General features: G+C 40.4%; 3 protein-coding genes across 8 annotated transcripts; 1 reads left to right on the top strand and 2 right to left on the bottom strand.

Annotated features, from left to right (window-relative positions):
- Positions 1–1,396: 1,396 nt before the first annotated feature.
- Positions 1,397–3,684, bottom strand: LOC116843882. The gene is made up of 2 exons (XM_032814764.1): positions 2,498–3,684; positions 1,397–2,281 (listed from the first exon to the last, which is right to left on the bottom strand). The coding sequence occupies exons 1-2, from the start codon at positions 2,743–2,745 to the stop codon at positions 1,969–1,971; spliced, it is 561 nt and encodes a 186-aa protein (XP_032670655.1). The 5' UTR covers positions 2,746–3,684; the 3' UTR covers positions 1,397–1,968.
- A 2,583-nt stretch (positions 3,685–6,267) lies between these two features.
- Positions 6,268–19,574, top strand: LOC116843815. 6 transcript variants are annotated; one of them, XM_032814589.1, is made up of 8 exons: positions 6,268–6,503; positions 9,070–9,184; positions 13,876–14,212; positions 16,528–16,595; positions 16,956–17,208; positions 17,495–17,617; positions 17,798–18,074; positions 18,158–19,574. In XM_032814589.1, exons 3-8 carry the CDS (start codon positions 14,013–14,015, stop codon positions 19,148–19,150), a joined length of 1,914 nt encoding a protein of 637 aa, XP_032670480.1. In that variant the 5' UTR covers positions 6,268–6,503; positions 9,070–9,184; positions 13,876–14,012; the 3' UTR covers positions 19,151–19,574. The 6 variants fall into 6 exon arrangements, with proteins under 6 accessions (XP_032670480.1, XP_032670479.1, XP_032670484.1 ...); XM_032814588.1 differs by having other exon boundaries at positions 9,070–9,200; XM_032814593.1 differs by lacking the exon at positions 9,070–9,184.
- Positions 19,575–19,723: 149 nt separating this feature from the next.
- LOC116843816 (HEAT repeat-containing protein 3) lies at positions 19,724–22,822 on the bottom strand. The gene is made up of 6 exons (XM_032814595.1): positions 22,518–22,822; positions 21,773–22,033; positions 20,659–21,599; positions 20,273–20,561; positions 20,022–20,195; positions 19,724–19,942 (listed from the first exon to the last, which is right to left on the bottom strand). The coding sequence occupies exons 1-6, from the start codon at positions 22,650–22,652 to the stop codon at positions 19,829–19,831; spliced, it is 1,914 nt and encodes a 637-aa protein (XP_032670486.1). The 5' UTR covers positions 22,653–22,822; the 3' UTR covers positions 19,724–19,828.
- Positions 22,823–23,054: the final 232 nt, after the last annotated feature.

The raw sequence follows: 23,054 nt of genomic DNA, 5'->3' as shown, positions 1-23,054 counted from the left end.
GTGAATTCGTGAAAAGTGAAAAATCTAAATTTAAAGATACATGGAAATATTCACTTTTCGCGAATTTACATTGAGAAAAATATTCATGGTTATCTCCAAGTACTACAAAGTAAAATCATTCACTTTTCATGATATATTAGGGGAAAAAATTACATTATTCATAAGTAAGGGCTTCTGTTCACAAAACGTGGCTAGCATTACCGCATGGTGGAAATTCAAGCGATAGCTAATTGACGTACTGTTTTTCCGTAAAAACTAAAACGGTACTACGGAAAGCAACATATTAATTGGCTTTCGCGCAAACTTTCTTTCTTTCGCCGCACGATAAGCGTTGTGGCATTCTATGAGCAGAAGCCATAAGTTCGAGTTCACGTAAATAAATTTATTATATGTCCCGGTTAATTTAAAAGTTTATCGTTAGATAACACGTCATAACATTGCAAAACATGGCGATTTCTTTCATCAACTGAATGTTGAGGCGGTAAGATAAGAATTGATTGCTCTGTATTCATGAACTTTAGATATGGGCTTTGGCCCATATTCTGAATCCTCTTTTATCTATAAATGTGTCTCTAAAAGAGGTTTAGGAGTCACCTGATTGGCTGAGAAGCTACATTTAAGGCACTTTTATCGATAAAAGAGGATTTAGAATATGGGCCTTTGTGTTTATAGTAACTAGTGGACTTTATATTCACATGATCGTTATACACATCGATTTGAAACTAACATGTATCTGCAACTTTTGTTGCAGGTTCGGCAGGAGTCACCGACGAAGTTTGTAATGAAAAATAATTGTGACCAAAGGCTGGAAAACGTGCTTCTCGTAAAAATTTATTAATAGTGTGTACTATTTGTTACGTCTCTTGATACACTAATATCTGTCCAGGTAGCAGACTCACGTCAAAATGACGTCCAAATCTGATCAGTTCATGATCAAGGAATGACCAAAAATGTCGTGAAAATGTCGTCAAAATGACGGTCTAATGTCACAGACCGATGACATTTTAAGACGACTTAATGACGTTTTAATGACGTCTCTAAACGTCAATAATACGTTATTAAGACGTTGTACAGAAACGTCATTAAGATGTCACAAAAAATATGTCTTAAAGATGTCATTATTTAGTCATTTGACATCAATCGACCAATTATGACCAGTTTATGACGTTATTTTGACGTAAGTCTGCTATTTGGGTAATTCGTATTAGCGTTATATTTATCGTTACTATCATCATCCTTATATATATCCTTATTACCACATGATAAAGATATATCTTTATATCTTTATTATTAATTTAATTTTTATTAATTGCAATACTGTTATATATGGTTAAAATGTGAATTTAAGAAGATCACAAATTCTAATGAGTTATGTTTTCAATCTTCATTCTCTCTTGTTCCAATTCATTATATTTTATAATATAATGAATATATATATTCATATATTTTATAAATTAGAAACATTATCAATTTGTGATTCTCCGTAATGGAGATAACTCCAGTCTTCACCAGGTTCTTCTTCTTCCTTTTGTTTGATAGGAAGAAGTCCTTTGTCTTCAATCTTCTATTGTACAGAAAACAAATGATCTTAAAATATCAAAAGTGACATACCCCACAAAAACATGCACGTTACACCCACGTGGAATCCACGTGATTTCGTGGATTCCACGTGAACTCTACGTGGATTCGACGTGAATTCGACGTACGTTTTTGTGGGGATATACGATATATAAAGTGACATATACTACTGATAACAGCTGATAAAAACATTATTCGTCCATACTTTTATTCTTAATTTTTCTCTATTGATCAATAGCTCAAATTCTTCTTCTTTTTGACGTATACTTCGTTCTTCGCAAACCTAAGATTTATATTTCCCATATAAGAAAAGAAGAAGCAATTTGTATTAATTTATACATATGTATACGATTGCACGTAAATTTTATGACATTTCATTGTATATATTCTCTATTCAAAATTATAAAAAACGATCTCTTTGGTACAGAATAAACTGACTTTGAAGTGGAGTAACCAGTGGCCCAGATACTCCACAGGATCGGCCGGTTTCGTCGCTATGATCTCACGAAGAGCTCTGATCAAGGGTTTGCTGAGAACACTTTTTAGATAGAGACTGCTCTGCGACATATGCGCGTCCAACGATGAGTCGCCGGACGTACTGGAATCGGTTAAATCGTCGCTTCTACTGACTTCATTCTTTGTCCGCCATATATCTCGTAAGTTTCCGATATCATCGTCATTAAAGTCCAAAGCTCTTAAGAGTCTGAAGAAACGAAAGAAAATGAAGCGCGCGTAGGAGAAAAGAGTGGAAACGGTTATTGAATTTTTATTTCGTTTTTTGGTATTTACTTTCAAGATCATCATACAAAATGTTTCAAGATTATTTATTGATATCAAATTATAGTAACTTACAATACTCTAATCAAATCGCCATTTTCATTTAAAAAGACAGCGAGATTTATTTTACCGAAGCGCTAACCTGACATATTCATCCGTGAGATCGGCATTAATCAACTTCTTTATGAGATCTCCACTCAAACCCTTCGCGCGCAAGAATGCCGCGATATGTTTATTCGCTTCTTCACGTCTCCCACTTGCGACAAGTTCTTTCACTTCCTTAGTCGCTGACACCTCATCTATCGACTCATCAGTCCGTTGTCCTTCACCCTGTTCATAAAAATTTGCATCTTGTTCATTAAAAATCCTGTCATCATTAACTTCCTGCATTTTTAACCTTTCCGACTTTTCGTAGCGACTTTTTTAACATTCTGAACTGCGAAGTGTTTACTTCATCGCCAACTTCTCGCATTATTTTGTGGCGATCTATTGAAGCGACTATGGCTCGCGATTATAGCGAGTGTTCAAGGAAATCCTCAAACATAATTTTACAAATCGAATATCAGGGTGCGGACAAGTGAATAAAAAGAAGAAATTGACCGATAGCTTCTACCTGGAGTCTTCAAGACGGCGAAGTCCCGTGCGGTGTCGCAGCCTTCTTTACGCTCATCGCTCGTGCAACGCGACGCTCAAAAAATTCGCGTGGGTTAACGCGGTGAGGCCTTCGCGGCGTTTAACGAACGGATGGATCTTCCTGCACTTAAATTTGCATATCGAGCCATTTACCGTCATGCGTGTCGACGGAGTTGACGGGTCCCGGTGCGCTCGATGCAACAGCAGGATTTCTGGCAGTGCGATTACATAAGAATTAGCGCAATGCAATGTGGAGCGGAGCGATGCCTGTTTTTCGCGCCGGGTCTTCGCAATTTATTATACACGCGCTCGCGTGTTTATATATTTTAATGCAACGACCTCCTGCCATTTCGCGCGAGCGCCCGCGCAGTGCTCGCGTTCGTCCACATGTGCTTCGCTAATCGAGACGCTCTTAAGACCAACGTAACGCTCGCGTTGTCATTTCGCTTCTTAAGACACGGTCGTGGCTTTTCAATCGATGCGATATACTTTTCGCGGAGAGTAACGCGAGATGTTTCCAGCGACCTTAAACAGATAAATCGCAAAGAAGCGTTGAACGTGAGATTTCTTTAAAATGAAAGGCTTGATTAATATTCAACGCTCTTAAATTAATATTCAATACACATTGAGTATCTTTTTTGCAAATAATTTCTCCTTTTTTAGGCTGCATGATTGATCGTTTCCTCGCCTGATGTCCGTGTTGGTTTGCTGAATTAATTAAGGAGGTTCAATGTATCGGCGCACATTACCATTGCCAAATTCCACGGCAAGCGAGAACAGAGACGCCGCACTCTGTAACGAAGTTTAACTGTTGTTGATCCGTCGAGCACTTGAGCCAAGCCGATGAAAATGGGTCATCTCGTAAGCTGCTTCTACTAAAGTATCTCGCGGCACTTTATAATTCGATCGAGAAAAGCGTGCGCGATGAGGAAATCTCATATCCAGCAATTTACAGCACGCGCGAACAAAAAGAAAACAACTAATTATGAACGTTATTTTAACGAAGATTCCTTTCGCGAATTCGAAAGGAATCTTTAACATCAGAGCAATTAATTATTTTTCTCTAATTAACGTTAGTACACATAAACACGAACACGGAAACCCGTTATATCGCAATCAGAACGAATGTAATATTCGTCAGAAGCACAATATGAATCATTCCGTCTTATTTGCCGGCAAGGTCATATTTCTAGGTCAAGTTATTAAAGGGACAAAGGGATTCCGTGCGACGAACTTTCCGTATCAATCGCGCATCAGGATCATTCCGTAATTATTTTCAATAGACGGTCTCATTGCGTCCGTGCTCTTGAAAGCCGGCTCCATTATGCTCTCGTACAATGCTCGAATTATGGCGTGATAAAGTCTAATGATTTCAAAAGATTCACGGATCCTCGCTGTCTCAAACGCGACTGAAGCGCTGATACACTGCGTCGCGTATATTTGCACATTTATTTTACAGATCTACTTAAAAAATCTACTTAAAAACTACTTAAAAAATCATCAGAGTCTCGCCTTCGCGCTTTTTCAAGCCTTCGGCATTATCTGCATGAAGTATTGTTATAGTTTTCTTTTTCATATAAATTTTTTTCAATTTTATACTATATTTTTGATATAGCAGAAAAATAGACTGTTAGTAAGATCTATTTGTTAAGAAACATAGTAAATTTTATTGAAAACGAAACGAAATTTTTAATAACTTAATTCCTAAAATATAAATATTACATATAAAATAAAAGAATATATTAGGAGAAAAAAATATTGAAGAAATAAAATATTATTTGCTACTGCTAATAACACGTTTACTTATTGATTTATTTATTGATAAAAAATATATTTCAAATAAAAAAATATACATTCTTTTAAATGTTAACTTTTCATGAAAAAGTTTATTCTATTCAAATAAAAGAATTTAGATTTTTTAAATAAATATGTTACTAGTACGATCAAATAAATGTTCTCTTTATTTTCTAGACATTTTTCTCAGTGTAGTCAGTTATTGCAGAATGTCGATTTATTCTCTGATTACAAAATTTTTGCTGTAAGTTATCTCCTTGTACTCCTTATATTTTACTAGTTTTACATATTTGGAGTATCGCAAACGAACTGAAAATGAAGTCGCGCGATACGGGTTATCTTATCATTTCGCGATCGTATCGAACAAAATTTAGCCGAGATATACGGCGCAGGATAAATCGCGATAAATTCTCACACTTTGACAATGAGTCGAATGCCGTCGGACCGAGCTCACGGCTCGATTTGCTTCGCGGTAGCCGCGATTAATTGTAAATTCGCGAATCGCGACGTGACGACAACGCGTTTCCATCGGCGTGCAAATCATGTCACGCGTACTTATAGCGCTCAACCCGACGATGTCACGTCGCCGTCATCGATCGAAATACACTCTTCATGGACGAGATAACGCGTTTATTGAGATGCCGGTTTTTATTTTATTAAAACTGCGCGATAACATCGTGAAGGAAATGTGAACGAAAAAAGCTCCGATTACAAACACAAGACGCCGTTTCTGCTATTCCGCATTTCTACGTCTGTTGATTCGACAAACACGCGATTGCATCACGCGCGAATAAAATAGTGCCGCGACTTTCAACGCGTGTTCGCGTTATCGCCGAACTTTATCCTGAAATATGTGCGCGGCTGCCGTGTTAAATATTCCCCAATGGAACCCGCGCGATTTGCATTTCGAGGTGTAACATGTAAAATATGACTTTTACTCGAGCACTGTGTCTTTTCTTGTGCAACTTTCCAAGCCAGTTCCACTGACGCCTACCTACGCGACAAACACGCGTCCTGCGCTTGGAAGTTGCGCGGGCTTGCATTCAGTCGGCATTAGTCAGCGTCGGTAGCGCTGCGATTTATAAAACGAACGTTCGGCACCAAGAATATCACAGGTTTTAATTGCACATTTCGCCTATTTTTCACGAATTTCGCCGAAAAATTCCCGTCGCCTTTTGCTTTACACATGAACGCGAAAGAATCCCACTCACATCGCGCGATATGCTCAAACGTTTGCGCAAACCGACTAATTTTCCTCAATTAACGATGCCCGCGAGACCCTTCGCGCAAGAATATCTCGCGGATCTGTTCTCCGCGTGTGTCTCGCGAAATACAAACTTGTTCGCACATTACCACCGCCTTCGGGAGTTCGAATGTCCCGCGCGGCGAGCGAGCTCCCGACCAATCGCGCTCGCCGTCGAGCGTGGCGCGAAACTCGCACGAGGCGCGAAAACGGCCGAAGGGGCGCGACGGCGGCCGAACTTGAGCGCAACGGGCCGCAGTCGGCCGGCGTGGCTCGCGGTGATAGGGTGGGATTTTCGCGTCGCTCTCTCGCACGCACCGCACGTCGAATTTCCATTCGCGCGTGTTGTCCGTGCGGCCACGATCAATTCTGTGAAAGTGCATCGTGTCTGGCTGAGCTGCGTCTTCGTTCGCCGCGTACGATGATCTGACGGGTCGCGTGAAACAGCAACGCGACACGCACACACGCACGCACTTACGTAAGTACGATGACTTTTCGAGACGCGGTATTCGCCGGTACCGTACGTCGAAATGCAAATTTCCGTCGTGTCGCACGACATGCGCCGCTCTTTGACTCGATAAACTGTATTACTCCAGGCCTACAACAGGTGTAGTAAGCTTTGGAGCATAAAGGCTCGTCTGCAAGGCGCGGAAGAGCGAGCTTGGTGAGCGAGTTGAAATAAGACATGAAAATAATTGATTGAGTAAGAGAAATACTACTGAAGTCAGAGAGATACTTCTAGTTTCTAAGCGAGAGAGGTAGAATACAGAAGATATAAGCGAAATGAATTATTTTTACTACTTACTCCAACTTTAATCCCGATCTACAATAGATGTAGTAAGGTTTAAGCCGTAAGAAATCGATCAATCACAATTGATTATTCTTCTATAAATCGGTTATGATTAGTCAATTTCTTACGACTTAAAGCGTACTACATCTATTGTAGATCGGGACTAAGGCTCCTCTGCGGAGTGAACTTGGCATAAGTTGGAGTAAAGAGTAAAAATAATTCATTTCGCTTATGTCCCCTGTAACTCTAACTCTCTCGCTTAGGAACTTGAAGTACCTCTCTGACTTCAGTAGTATTTCTCTTAATCAATTATTTTCATGTTTTACTCTAACTCGCTCACCAAGCTCATTTCGCATGTTGCAGACGAGCCTTTATGCTCCAAGCCCAAAATCGTGGCGTAATTTTCGGCTAGAATCTCCCACCGTTACCTGAAGTCGCAATCATCAAGCTTTAAGCGAATTCCAATTGTTAAGACAGCACGAAAAACACTTATCGCCGTAAATTATAAGCTTTAAGCATAAGATTAAAGCCCATTCTACAATGGCAGTAAGCAGTAAAAAGTAGGAAGTAAGAGTAAGAAATTGACCAATCATAGTTGATTATTCTCCTCACATTCGACAATTTGTCGAATTAATTAATAACGGACGGTTGATCAGTTTCTTACTCTTACTTCCTACTTTTTACTGCTTACTACCATTGTAGAATGGGCTTAAAGGCTGATTACACCTATTGCAGACCAAGGCTTATCGTCTTGCAGACGGTCGCTATGCGAAGCGTCATTCGCGCGCGCTCGCAACGCGCGCACTCTTACGTAAGCACGATAGGCTTTCGGAGGGGGGTAAATATTTGACGGTGTCTTTTTTGTTGATATCGAAGGCACTCGAGTCTGCCGAAAGTGTCCGCGACGTGGTTAGATTTATACATCGCGCCGCCACAATCCGCGCGTCTTTGCGATAACATGCGAAGTCGCGCTCGCACCGGCAACGTGTAATCGCTGTGGCTCGCCGCTATCGTCATAGCTAAAAATTGCCATTGCAGATAATGCGACGCGATTATAAGACGCGGAACATTTCGTTCCTCATCGATGTTGCGCTTAATTACCGCGCGACGTTCCGACGACTCGTGTCTTCGACTTCGACGTCGACGGCGGCTACGAGAAGAGCGCGTCGCGAATCCTTGGCCCGTTTCGTCCGGTAATAAAGTTATTAATGATCCATACCGCGAGTCACAGGCCGTGGCACACGCGATGGAATCCATTCGCCGGTGAAATGATCCTCCAATCTACTTTCCCGATCACGGCAACGGCCTCCTCCCGCCGAGGCAAAGGCGCGAGGAGATTCTATTTTCGGGCGGGCTTCCTCGCGCATTCGAACGAGAGTCTGGACGCGAGCGAGGCCTGTCTGAGGAGCCCGCGATTTTTGACGGCTGTACGATTTTCAGAATTGTGCGCCGGCCCGCCAATCGATACTCGGTCCTAATGACCGCCAGACACGAAACGCGCGTCAATGTCGCGAATCACGAATTCGCGAAGAAACATACACAGCTCGCGATTTTATCGGCGTTACACTTTTTGCCTCCCATTCGTCGACGTTCGTAAAAAGTCTCAGCCGAGAAACACTGCTGATAAAAAATGAGATTCTTTTTATTGAACTCACGTCGTTGACGAGATTACGTTATCTGTGTACTACAGTGCTTGAGGAATCTAATGTTGAAAAAGGTAGATAGCAATGCTGCGTATTCCAGGTCTAAGAAGAGAAAAATGCGAGAAATTCTTCGACTCTGCAACTTCTCTCGTTTCCTTTCCCTTGTTCTTAATACAATTTATACTCTAAACTGATTTTATCCCAAGAAAGCACTCCCGTTCGTCTGAACGCCACCGTGGCTTTATTACAGGTCTGAAAAGCTCGGGAATCCGCCTGTTCGGATAAACCCGTTTCGCCAGTTATTCGTCGAGATTCAGAACGGAGGCGCTTTTTTCTCGCGTGCGTTAACGGTCGCGTGGCGCGTTGATTGCGCCGTGGGAGACAAAAGGATAGGAAAGTCGAGAACGCGTCGTCACGACCTCCTCTGGAGAAGAATCATCGCGACGCCTTCGCGTGATACAATTCCGTTAAATTTCCCGAGATCCAAAAATATCGCCGGTGAAGTAGAGCGGCCGCGAGAGTCTGGGCCGCAGCCAGGAAATCGCCGCGTTCACGCGCGCCACGCGATAATCGACTTTCTTGCTTTTAACAAAGCTTTTTTCCTGTTTCAGCGCCTTGTCGACTTTCGACTTTGTTTCGCACGCACATCTCGACAATTCTTGTCCGCTTACGTTGCCAGACGAGAAAAACAGAGAGAGAGAGAGAGAGAGAGAGAGAGAAAGAGAAGTGAGTCATCTTTAATGTAGGTACAATGTTGGAAAGCATTTTAATTGCAACACCAATATGTCAGTCCGTTATTTAAAGACGTAAACGTAATCAAGATCGCATTTCGTTCGTCAGAAACTAAAATAAAAATGAACAAGAGACTCAAATCCCAGTAAATACCAAGTAACAGTAGCATCACATCAATGTCGTAATTCCCTTCTCAGCAATGTGAGTGCAATATAATACACGTTGTGCATAGCAGTTGCACATTGTTGAGTGGGAAACTATACTGTAATTGTATTACTATAACAAATTATACTATATTGTAATTACATTAGAATTATAGCTATTATATACATCGATGTAACATTGCACACTCTTAGTTGGTGTTTACTGGGATAGGAATCGAATCCAATCCTTCTGGACAAAAGATTCCTGAATTGAACTTTCAAGTCCCGGTAAAAGTCCAGGAAGACATTGGCGACGGATATTCGCTCATCTGTTATCTCGAGCCATGTCGACTCTCGAACCGGTCCACGTCTCTCGGCGCGTCGGTGACGTCTTCGGTGACCGATGAAAATAAGATAAGTTGCATTGTCTCGCGCGCGATATCGTGAATCACTCGGCCCGACTTAGACATCGTGTCAATTACATCAGCTGGCAATTAAACGGCACATCGATCGTTAATTGTCGACCGCGCCAATCGTGATCGCGCTCGCGCGGGCTTGAATTCGACGAGAATCAGCGACGTGAAAAATTATCTCGCATCCACCATGTAATACAGAACACCGCCATTTGGTTATCTATTTGCTTAGCTGGTTGACGGGCGCGATTTACCGAGGTGCCGTCCGCGCAGAAGTGCAGCTTTCCGCGGCGGCGACCGGGGAAGCTTTATCGGGAGATCGGCGATCGATCGCGCGTCATCGCGTGGCCCGATTAAATGAAGTGCCGTGCACTCGCTTATTCCAACGAAATGTCTCTTGTCAGCGGCGAGATTAAATTAAATTCCCTTTGCGTAATCGCGCCTTCGCCTCCGGGAATCCGCGACACGACCGGAGCCTCACGCCGACCGCTTCCTCCACTCCGATCGTTCGAGAGAAATTGTGATCTAAAACGTGCGAATTTTAAATCCACTCGTCGGGAGAGATGATGAATGTTTGCGCGTCTTTCCTCAGCGGGGAAGTCCTGATCGTTTTCCTGTCACGCCCGAACGACTAGTACTCGTTAGTACCTTCCTATTATGTTCGTTACACTCGCGACATGCTCCGGTCGCTTCTCTCAGGTGATATGTGTCGGCGTTCATTGTGAAACGGCGAGTACATGTACATGCATCAAATGTATATACTCGGCGAAAACGACGCGCGTTAACTCGACACACAAAGAGATCCTTTTGCTGACACTCGCGACGACGGTGAGTTGCGAAACTTGTGCGCTTGTCGTATGCGTCACAATCGTCGCGATCGATCGATCGATCGATCGTTCGCTCGTTCGTTCGTCCGTCCGTCCGTTCGTCCATCCGTCCGTCCGTCCGTCTGTCTGTCTGTCCAACGATCGTTAATCTGCGAATAAGAAAATATACCGAGTGTCCCAGACCTATCACCTTTCGTCTGCGTATCCTTTGGTCAGTTCCAAGTCGACACTCATACAAACTACAAGGTTTTGGTGCGAGAGATAAGAGAAATTAAATTCTATATAATATATATATAATATATAAACTTGTTATATATATATATATATATTTATTAAACTATTAATAAAAGCACGAATTTAAATTTGAGTACTTCACTTGAGACAAGTTTCAAGTATATATACAAGTTCATATATTATATATAAGTTTTTATATATATATATATATATATATATATATATATATATATATATAATATATGAACTTGTATATGTATAAACTTATATATAATAATTAATATATAAAAATATATAAAAATTATATATATATAAACTTATATATAATATATGAACTTGTATATATACTTGAAACTTGTCTCAAGTGAGGTACTCAAATTTAAATTCGTGCTTTTATTAATAGTCGTTACTTGAAACTTGTATTTCAAGTGAGATACTCAAATATGAATTTAGATTCATATTAACTTCTTAGGTACACCACTATAGTGGCTTTCGCCACTTCGTATATCATCTTTTTGAACGCTACGCCACTATAGTGGCTCATTCTTATTTCTAATATATTATAATTTATTTATCTAAAACTGCATTCTAATGTATTTGCGTAGTGAAAAGCATTATCATACATAAATCGCAGTGTTGCATTGTTTTCACGCAGTCCGCGTTGAACTTTGCCATACAGAGATACAACTCCACGGAAAGTCCTGCCGTAACTAAGAGGTTAATTATCATTACTTGAAATTTGTCGCAAGTATAATACAGAGATCCGTATTAATAGCCCGAAACTTGCCTCACGTGTAACTGCTTAGATTTTTATTCAGAATTAAATCAAAATTTTTTAGATTAATTATAATATATGTGACATTTATTGTCTGTAACGAAGCGATTTAACCAAAAAACTCTCATCTAACTTTAAATTTAAATCTGAGTATCTGAGTCTGAAAAGAATTAAGCAATAGTTGCTGATATAAGCCTTAGATTTCAATTTAGAATTAAGTTTTCCAGTGGAATCGCGACTGCAAATCTGATGTGTCACGTATATTATAATTCAAATGAAAACCTCAAATTCAACTTAGCAAAATCGGATCGGGCTGTCTCGAGTGAAACAAGTGACAACTATTAATATGGATTTTAAAGTAAATTTTTCAATCTCTCTCTCTCTCGAATCATGATTGCAAATATAATGGCTACGTTCGCTTTGGGCGCTTATGCGCTGTAAGCGTCATTCTATCTTCTTCCCGCATGTAATGAGCGATAAAGATAGAATGACGCTTACAGCGCGTAAGCGTCCAAAGCGAACGCAGCCAATGTCGCGCGTGTGGAATTATTCGATTGGAAAACTCGCATCTAATTCTGAATCAAATCTAAATAACTCGCGGAAGATAAGTTGCGAGTAACAAATACGGATCTTGAGTCTCAGAGATCTTTTTTATCACTGCTACGCCGCAGACAACATATCCCTTTCTCTATTCTCTTTGACGCTCGCCTCGTAGCGTATGTTATCGCAGTTTTTGCTTGTTCCCCCTCGGCGCCGTCGGAGATTTGCATTCGCGGGCGATTCGCGCATGTCACACGTTCGATAGGTATTAGCATAAAACCTTCAAGCGCGTATTTCGCGTTACGTCGTCCGGTCGTGTGCGTCGTTCGTTCGTTCGTCGCAATCGTCGCAGTGCGGAGTCGTCGTTCCGGAGAACGCAGTCGTCCCGCATGCGAGCCACATGCGGGACTAGCAGTACTACGCACGCACGCATCGTATGTGTGTGCGATTTTCGAGCCGCGCGCTGATAAAAACGGGGCACTCAGCTAATTGAGCTAATTGCGTTTGTTAGACACTGTTTGCACATGCTGATTCGCGCGATGCGCTTTAGTGCGCGCGAGCGAGCGTTCGCTCATCCTTCTTATCCCGCTCCGGCTTGCATCGCAGAACGTGCGAAAAGACCATCTTCCCCTTCGAAGTTGCATCGGTTTCTTTTTATTCCGTCGAAACGTAAAACGACTCATATCACACAGCAATTACCACGAAATGGCGATACTTAATTTTTTTTCCTAAGTATTGCGTGTGGCGCCGATACGATCACGTGCATGCAACTCAATGAACGAAGACGAAGTACCGGGAACTTGCAGAAGTTTGTTAGATTGTCGGTCATATATTTCTTTTACTAATAATTGCGAAACGATACACGAAGAAAATATTGTAGTGAAAATTGTGACCAAGCTTCTTTTGTAATCTTGGATCATACAAATTACTATATATTTGTTTAACAATGTTATACATGATTTTAACCACAAAATTATTGTAATTACTTGAATGTCTGCTGTGTCATATTATATAAGATAAATCGTCAAATTTACTGTTTCTGTAGAAACTTTTATTATTAAAATTCCGGCATAATCCAGCTTTACAGAAAACATCGTAAAAGAAAGTGTAATTTTAACGTAATTTTCACTGCAATGTTCTCTCTATGTGTACATATCATGTTTAATCAGAGCATCGATTGTCATTATCTATCACTTCCTGCTACCTTTCAGCTAACTGTCTGACGCCAAGTCTGTAAAAAGTAGTTTATCTTTAGAGCCATTGGAATCGCATGCGACGAACTTGTGCAAGACTCCATTATGTACGTATGTACATATAGCCGATCGAAGACGCAGCCAACTAAATGGTTAATCAATCAAGCCACGCAACCGAATGGAAGAACGAGAAACGCAGCTTACGTGTGCGCATTATGCAAACCTCGGTACAGCTGTGCATTGTAATCCGGGAGACGATCAGACGTCCTGTTAACCGGGTTAATCGTAACGCGCCGGTCGATGCATCTGTCGATCTTTTCTAACCCCGTCGGGTTAGAAGATTAATCCGGAGATCACTACGTGCGCGATGGTATCGAAGTGCATGGCCGTCATCGGTCCTGCATCGCGAGCCGAGTTCGATTTAGAACGACAATTGTCGCGACGATGATCGTGCAGGAGCGGCAGGAATGACGTTCCGGATACACCACTCCTCGCTCGTTCGTCGTCCTTTCGTCCTCGCGCTGATGGCCGATCGCGCCTAATGTTCGCGGTGAAATTAGCTTGCAGATCGCGAGGAGCGCGTGGGAGGTGAGTTATGACGAGAAATCGATGACCGAGGTGCACGAGGCGTCCCCCGCAACATTTCGTCCGTTTCGTCATTCCGTCGTGGCACCGATCGAAATCCGCGCGGCGAACCATGTCGACGAGGACCAGACGGCCCAGCGTATCGATCTACGATTATCCGGAACACCTGAACCCGTTCAACGAGGACATAACGAACTCGCAGCCGCCGGCGTACCGCGAAGGTAAAACTCCCAAGGAGTCCAGACACAAATTCTGGACATTCGGCAGGAGCCGGAAGAAACGGTCCCACAGCTTCTCCATCAAGTCTACTTGGTGAGTCTTTTACAGATTTCTCGTGTCGATGGTCGTCGCTATCTATACAGCGTCAATTACTAATTAGTAAAAGATGTCTCAAAGATGGCTGAAAAACGTCTAAAAAAAATAGGGTGTCTCTCGGATTTCTTTGAGACAACTTTTAATAGATTGGGTACTTTCCGTCGTCGCTATCTACATAAGGGAATATATGACGATTTATGTTTGTATAACAAACCCTTTGCACTAATGCCTAGTAATTAAGAAAGAATCTTATTCTTACAAGTAAACCTACCTAAAAGGTACACTCCAATTTCTTTCTAATCTGGCACTAAGAAGTACAAAAAAATATTTAGATCATATTTTTTCATTTTGATCCACTTTCAGTTTCACGGGCAGTTTATAGTTTTTTAATGTTTTCACTCCTATCATCAACAAGTACAACAAAAATGCATAAGAAATAAAATTGAATACAAGATACAGTTAAATAATTTTAATAAAATCAGCATAGCTGAGACACGAACCATTCTAAATTTCTTTAGCCGAAATTCCAACCGAAATATTTCAAATCTGTGCTAAATTAGTCAAAAATGGCTCGAATCTCAACCAAACCGAGAAAAATCCGGCAATTTTAACAAAATCGACATAGCTGAGACCCGAATCATTATAAATTTCTTTAGCCGAGATTCCAACCGAAATATTTCAAATCTGTGCTAAATTAGTCAAAAATGATTCGAATCTCGACCAAACCGAGAGAAATCCGGCAATTTTAATTAAAATTTTAACAAAATCGACATAGCTGAGACACGAATCATTCTAAATTTCTTTAGCCGAGATTCTAACCGAAATATTTCAAATCTGTGCTAAATTAGTCAAAAATAATTTAAATCTCGGCCAAACCGAGAAATTATTTGTACAAATAACTTTTTTCAACTTTTTACATGTTTTGTTTAAACATTTTATTATTTATACAAATAATTTTACACATTCGATTTCATATTCATAATCAGTAAATAAAAAACGCCTATATCTTGTATTCAATTTTATTTCTTGTTGCATTTTTATTGTTCTTGTTGATGATAGGAGTGAAAACACTAAAAAGCTATAAACTGCCCGTAAAACTCAAAGTGGACCAAAATAAAAAAAATATGACAAATATTTTTTGTACTTCTACATTTTTGCCAAATTAGAAAGAACATCAGAGTGCAACTTTTGCGTAGGTTTACTTGTTAGAGTCTTTCCGGAATAACGCCAGAAGAATATCGTTTACTTTAATACTAGGTGTTATTACGTCCACAAGTCGTGCTACATTTTTGCGAAGAGCCACACTCCTTGCGGATACTCTCGCGTTCACGTGACTAAAAATACTTTCATTAGAAACAGCGAGTGTTCTGGTCTGATTAGCAATCGGAATATCCAAAGAGTCCGTAGAATTCGCTGGAGGATCCGCGCGTGCCGCGAACGCGAGCGTGATCGTCGAATCGAAAGTTCGAGTTAACCAGGAGCTTGAGAGTACGCGGAACGGCGAATGGAACGCTTCAAATTATCAGTCGTGCCTCGTGTCGGCGAGGTGGAAGTGATATTAAGTGGAATGAGGATGACTATAATCGACGCTTTTAACAACCACGAATGCAGAGGACGGCTTCGCGCCGTTTCCGCACGCGTAATGGCGTTTCAGGATTCGCTTCCACTCGCGGCTTCTTTCTCGCTTCTTTCTCTCTTTATTTTTACTCGTTTCCGAGTCACGGCGAGTCGATTAACTTCGTTCGCCGACGTTCTCCGGATCTACGCTCGATTTGACACACGTGTCCGTAACGAAGGATAAAATAAGAATTCTTTCGTGATGTCATAGGTCGACCTCACGTGTATACGCGACGCGACGTCTCGCGGTGACTCGCGATTATTTTTAAACACACTGCTTTTGTTTTGTTTTTCGGTTTTGTTTATACTCTTGAATTCTCTTATGATCGGTGCTGCCGGGGCGAAACGACGTAAATAGTACGACGTAAGCTCGGGAATGATCACGCGTTATGACCTCTCCGAAGTGTCCCAAGTGTGTCAAACGCTGCGAACTCGCAATCTCGTCATCCTCGCGTGCGCATAAGTGCCGCGTGGATCCGTTAAGAAGCCGACGCGAAACTCGTGACACGATTGTTACTTGTCGCCTAACAATGGAATCAGAGTGTTTCTGAATGAATGACATAACGGTCACGCATTAATTCTAAATCCAGAGCATACGTAGTCCGTTTGAGCGGTTATTACCCGGGTTATCACAAATGATAGCATTGAATAATTAATAGCGAACGATTCGTCTCAATGTCGATATTTGTGTTTAGGAATGGACTGTTCGGAAAGCGCAAGGAAGCCGTGGAACCGATTGAGAAAAGGTCGACGATTACAACAGGTATTATTTCTGTTAATTGGGAGCCCAACTTAATCCCATAAAACTGTCTAAAATATATTTCATTAAATTTTATCATTTAAGAACATAATTTCTTATTGAAAATTTCAATTCTTTCAACAATATGCAAAATAATTGAAGATATTCTTCCAAATTTTTTTTTATATTTGTAATAGATGCAGATTATGTGTTGCAAAGCTATGATTCCTATTTCTCAAAATAAAAACTTAAGAGGTCTTGAAAATAAACACTCTTCGTTCGCATATACGTACTGTGAATACAAAGAATGCTGTATCAGCGTTTACGTAATCGACGTTGCACTTCAGCGTGTAAAATAAAATCGCCATTTATCGTGTGCCATAGTCTCGACGACGTACAAGAGAGAGTCTTATGACAAACCGATAGTCCCTGCACGTCTGTCCAAGGACCAACAGGAATTCGACGAGGCTCTGGGCACCTTGGCAAGGAGAAGGAAATATACATTAGATAACAATGCCTCGAGATACAACTCGAGTTCCACGGTGAACGGTGATCCTGCAAGGATCTACGATGGAAGCCCACAGGACACCACGACGTCTATCATGGGCGATCTCACCCCGAAACCGCCGGCCAGAAGGTGAGAATCGTAAAAAAATAAAGCCGATATTTTTTTATTGAAATTACTTTATCATAATGCACATAAGTATAATGCTATTCGAGAATCTTAAGCTGTAATTAACTTCAATTAGCGGCTTGTAGTTCCTGAAATTTGATCTAAAAAAAGATTGAGGATGCAAGAATTTTATGTTTAGAGAATTGTCCAAAGTGATAGAAATTTACAAAGTTTTTTATTGGAACAATGATTTCGCGAATTGAATCAAAGATGTTTCTTTGACAATTAAATAGTCGTGGTTTTTTTTCAGATTTGGACAGGTGAGCCCGAGGCCGACGGACAAAATACCACCGTTGAATTTTGAGGAGAAACAGTCCAAGGAAAACGGAAACGTCAGCCTTCGCGATAAAGAAGAAGCGCCAATTCCACCTTTGTAAGTTCTCACATTTCTTGTCTGTCTTGCCTTTTAAAATAATAATAAAGTTTCAATACGATACATCAAAACATAACATTTCTATACTTACGTAGTTAACGATTAAATTTTATTGAAACGATTGAATCTTCTTTCTTGAGTTTTTTTATTTGATCTTTATTGATTTGTTGTATCTTTTAGGCGAAGGTTTGGTAATAGATCATCACAAAGGTTGAATGGAGGTACGTTGGAATTGGACGAAGAAGCCAGCCGTTCCGGCGACGTGACTCTGAGAGATGAAAACGAGAACGTTCCTGAGGATTACGTTTTTAAGAGATTCAGCCAAGACGCCGTGAGAAGATCCAATCTGTCCATCAATAGCTGCGTATCCGTTACCAGTACGGCGAGTACGTATGGACGCAAAAAACGGAGAGCGCCGCAACCGCCGCAACGGAAGGAGCAATTGGAAACTCCTCAGGTGTGTGCAAATCATCTGGTCGATGATTATGTTGATATTCGAGAAATGTTGTTGCACCTCACATCATTATAACGTTTTCGCAGGAAAGCGACGTACGAACTACAGATGAGGCCACTAACGTCGAGCTGAAGATAGTCGAGCCTATCGATATCGTCAGAGTGACGGAGAATATCGACGAGTTGACAAGGAAGAATTGCGAATTAAAGGACGATAAATCACTGATGAACGAAAATACACCGCGAGAAGAAAAAAAACAGACGGAATTATCTCCAAAGATTACCAAGAGCACATCGTCCGACGGCATTGTGAAAAACATTGCAATGGACAATAACGCGATTGACGACATGAAAGAGAGAGAGGATTCAGAAGCAACAATCGCACAGGGCGCCAACGAAACTTTCGAGAAAATTGAAATCGAGACGGTGGAAGAAAAATCGAACGAGTCAGTAGCCGAAAAAGATTCCGTCGAGAGGAGAGATGATTCCATCGACGTGGAATACCAAAGAACATCGCAGGAGAAGATCGAGATCATTAAAGATACAAATGAAGAGGAGGTCTGTCTCAGGAGAAAAGACTCGTCCAGCACGCTGTCCCGTAGCGATAGTTTCTCTGTTAAAGAAGAAATCGAGAAGATTGAAAGGCAGATCAAAGCTCTGGAGAGCAAGAACGCGTACAAAGAACACGGTGAAGAGGAGGATAACGCGTTAACAAGTCCCAGACTGTCCATCCAAGCGAATCGACGGCACTTCTTCGAGAACATGGTGTCGAACGGGCAATCCGGCGTCAAGATAGAATTCAAGGAACTGCCGCGCGAACAGAAGGATTTCCACGTAGTCAGATTGACGGATGCGCCGCTACCGGTTGCAGCGCCCCGGGAACCGGTTAAAGTGATCGAACTGCACATTTCTGAGCCGATCAGGCACAAGCCCGAGTTGCTTAACGAGGTGAACCCTATACCAAAACCTAGACGGCACAGCGCGCTTAGTCTGAACGACGTGTCCGAGTCCACAGCACGCTTGAGGGAAGATGAAAACGGAAGTCCGGAGCAGAGCGATAAGAGAGGGAAATCTTTTTGAAAAATGAAGGATTGTACAAGATCTGTCCACGGAATTCCCGGTGCAAATCTACCATTTCCTCAATTTCTACGCGCGCACTGAAAGCATATCGCATTTAGCTGTAACTTCGTTGCAACGAGAATTCGATACGTATTGCAGACGAAGTATCTTACAAAGTTGTACGATACACTCTGCCACGCGCTTTCGCTCGACGCATGACATTTTCTCGCTAGATTGCAATGGTTTCGTACTAACGATACGTCGTATGTCTCTCAGACGATAGAATTCGCACGATGGAATTCTAGCATTTTTTTTTATTTTGATCGTCACGATCATACGATGACTTTCGTTTCGAACATCGTGGACATTTCACCACAATGCTTAGATATAATTTTCGTTATTATTTATTGATACAGAGAATAAAATTTAAACTCTATCATAGAAAGGTCCTATGATACATGAAAAGATGATCCTGCTACGAATTATACCGAAACATGTGAAGAACAATCCGAAAAATAAATTTAGGAAAATACGAAAGAGCTCAAAGCGTGCGCGCGCAGGATAGGTGTCGTTAAAACTTATACCCCTTTAAAAGAATGTTTCATAAATTATTTATTTTAAAGAAATTTCAATTCGTGATTTCCCTAAAATTTCGGGAACTTTATATCGTAACACAAACGGCAAACAGCACTCGCCTTTTTATTTAAATCTTCTAATTTGTTTCTCTTTATATTTTAGAAATCTCCATATGTTCGTATTCACGGTCGATACCACGGCCATTCTGTCTTTCAGCTTGTCTTTTTGCTGTCGTACCTGCAAAGCGCGATTACACATGAAAATCAAGTCATGGCCAAGTTTGTCGTATATTTTACAAAGAAAACAACCTATTTACCTTATCTTTGAAAACTGGTACCAAAGGTCGTAGTCTTTGTATCAATTGAACTTCGTATGCTAACTTATCGGTCTCATCCTCCGCGAATAGATCCATCGTCACGTCCATGGTTTCCGCGAGAACCCACACTCGCGTTTCCCCCATACAAGAATCCAGTATAATTTCGGTAATTTGCTGCCAACAATAACAAGAAAGCAATATTCAAGACAGGAAAAATCGCAGAAAATCAACAACGCGATATAGAAACTCACCTTTGCAATTTCGTAAGCTTCCAGATTCTCGGTTCTCGTCAGATTCAATGCCAAAATACCGAGAATTCTCATCATATTGACGCGGATATTTTCATCGGCATTTCGCGTCTGAATTTCATTGTTTAATATCAGCTGCAAATTGGCTTTGTTGAACCGTATAAAAACATTCGCCTGTATGCAAGTTAATCGTTCGATAATGGCCCTCATAACGAAGATAGCTGCGTCCAGGAGTTTCAGTTTATCCGGCTTGGTACATTCGGCCACAACCTTCCCGACTTCCAACCACTTGCTATACGCAGAAGACGATCAAATAAAAACTGCACAGAACCATTGCGAGCATGCATATAACAAAAAGCGACATCGTACTTAACTATGTCGACCTTTACCTGTACAAATAATCGATGCCTCCTAAAGTATCGATATTGAAATTAGGTAATAAGTTATTCAAACACAAATAGGCTCTACACCAAATACCGTAGAACAGCCCCAACACGAACTTTCCTTCCGCAGTTTGATTCAGTATTTCCTCACTATCTGAATCCATCTGGATGGATTTCTCCCAGATTTTACCGATTACATTGCAGTTGTTGAAAGCTTCCACCAACCCTATGGGAAATGACCTTACATTTTCACTTGCATTGTCGACATCCATCGGATCAGAATTCATATCTATTTCTTCGGAATCATCGACATCTGCGTTTTCATCGTCCTCATCGTTGTCGTCAGAGGAAAGATTTGTTAAAGTTTCTAAAGCATATTGTTGCGTAATCAACGTCAATTTACTTTCTTCTATCTTTTTCTTTTTACTGGTCGATGCAGCATTACTTTCGTGTGGCAGAATGGACACCAAGTCAGACAGCAGTTGTTTATTATCAACGCTGAGTACTTCATCAAGTGTTTTGATAAAACTATTAATATATGTAGGCTTCCATACGTCATCCGAGTTACATATATTGCTTAGCATGTCAAATGAGAGGATTTTTAAAAGATTTAATTTATGAAATTCCTTAGAATTAGCATCTTCTACAGTTATTATATCTTGTAAAATTCCTATTCTTGATTTGATTGCCATAACGGCATCAATGTTATCTTCTGCTACAGTCAGCAAGCATTTCATAGTAATTAAAATAATATATGTCTCGTAGGAATTAATATCTAGATATTTTGTTAAAATTGGTACCAGATTCTGCTCATTAACACATTTGACTGCATTCTCATCATTCTCACATAACGTGCGCAACAAGTGAAGAGCCTGAATGTAAGTCTGCTCTTCATCTGTCGGTGTTGCATCTTTACGGTCCCATTTGTATATCCAGTTTGAATAATACTGTAACCCAGGAATTTTTATTGAAGTATGCCATAAACTGCTATAAACTGTTTAATTCATCCTAATCCAAAATACTTAAACTGTTTAATTCATCCTAATCCAAAATACTTAACCATGTTGAGACTCTGATAAAAATAGCATAGATTATCAATACTTTTATCAATACTTCATACTTGTTTTAGTAATGCAGACAGTGGAGTCATAATATCGTCCTTTATTAAACAGATAACTGTTTTTGTTTCATAACTTTCAGCAATTTGTCTCAAAGTAGATGCAGTAGATGCTCGTACTGCAGAATTATAATGAAGCAGTAATGGTCCAATTATTTTTACAATTCCATCCTTAGCAATGTATTCTGCCATTGAAGGATCACAGGCCATTGCCTCCAGTGTTTGCAAAGCAGACAATTGCTCTTTTATATTGCACGATTGTATCTAGGTAAAAAACAACAAAAGCTCAAGTATCAACTCTATAAACTTTGTTCTGTATGCTTCTCCCATAACCTCAGCACATTTATTCCTTAAGTTACCTTTCTTCCTTAAATAATTAATACAAAAATAAATAATATTCATAAAATGAATTATGAAATAATAATATGAATGAATTATGTAATAATAATAAATTCTGGCTTCGTGGAATTATTTCTGACGTTTCAATAGGTCAATGTTTAGGAAGAGGTGAAGAAGTAAACCAAAATGTTCCTGAACGCCAAAACAAATCCACAAAGGATGCGACACTAATCCGAAAGCCATATTAAACATGCCAAATCGCGAAAACTTAAAATTTTAAATTCAACAATAGCTCTTTTCTTTTGTTATTTAACATACTGTCTTCTTTGACAATATTGTGTTTGTTGTCGTTAGAAAAAAATTAGAATAGGCGACGCGATTATAGAATATAAACAATTGATACGCTTACTTCATTGTAAATATCCAGTAAAGCTGTCTTTCTTTCTTCCCTTATATCTTCGATTTCATCAAAATCCTTAACGGACGGTAGTCCAGTGGGATTTTTCTTATGTAGCTTTTCTCGCTGTCGTTTTTGTTTACCCATCTCAACAAATTAATTCAATAATTGTTAGAAAAAAATGAATTAATTTGAGATATAAAATGTAAAATATTCGTCAGCCTTAGATGAGGTTAACCATCACACATGACCGTCCACATGGTCATGTCCACGATGGATCTCCGCACATGTACTAAGAATTAAATCCTTTTCACATATGTTCATGTTGTTTGCACTTTTCGCACTTTCGTACTTATAATAAGACTAATATTACATGTGTCATACGATAAGTATTATCGGACGTATCGATTGGCTGATAGATAAAATTCTCCTAAAATCCCTAACTTATTTTCCATGTACCCCAGATATTTTCTATCCAATAACCAATTAGAGCGGCCGACAAGCTTGTCGTACGACACATGTAATATTAGCCTAAGAATGCGTTCCAAA

Source organism: Odontomachus brunneus, unplaced genomic scaffold (genome assembly GCF_010583005.1).
Source record: "Odontomachus brunneus isolate Ranch 3 - 2012 unplaced genomic scaffold, Obru_v1 Obru_scaffold_036, whole genome shotgun sequence".
In the NCBI taxonomy this organism is placed as follows: domain Eukaryota; kingdom Metazoa; phylum Arthropoda; class Insecta; order Hymenoptera; family Formicidae; genus Odontomachus; species Odontomachus brunneus.
Note: the sequence above shows the minus strand (reverse complement) of the source record. Positions and strands in the feature narration are given on the sequence as shown.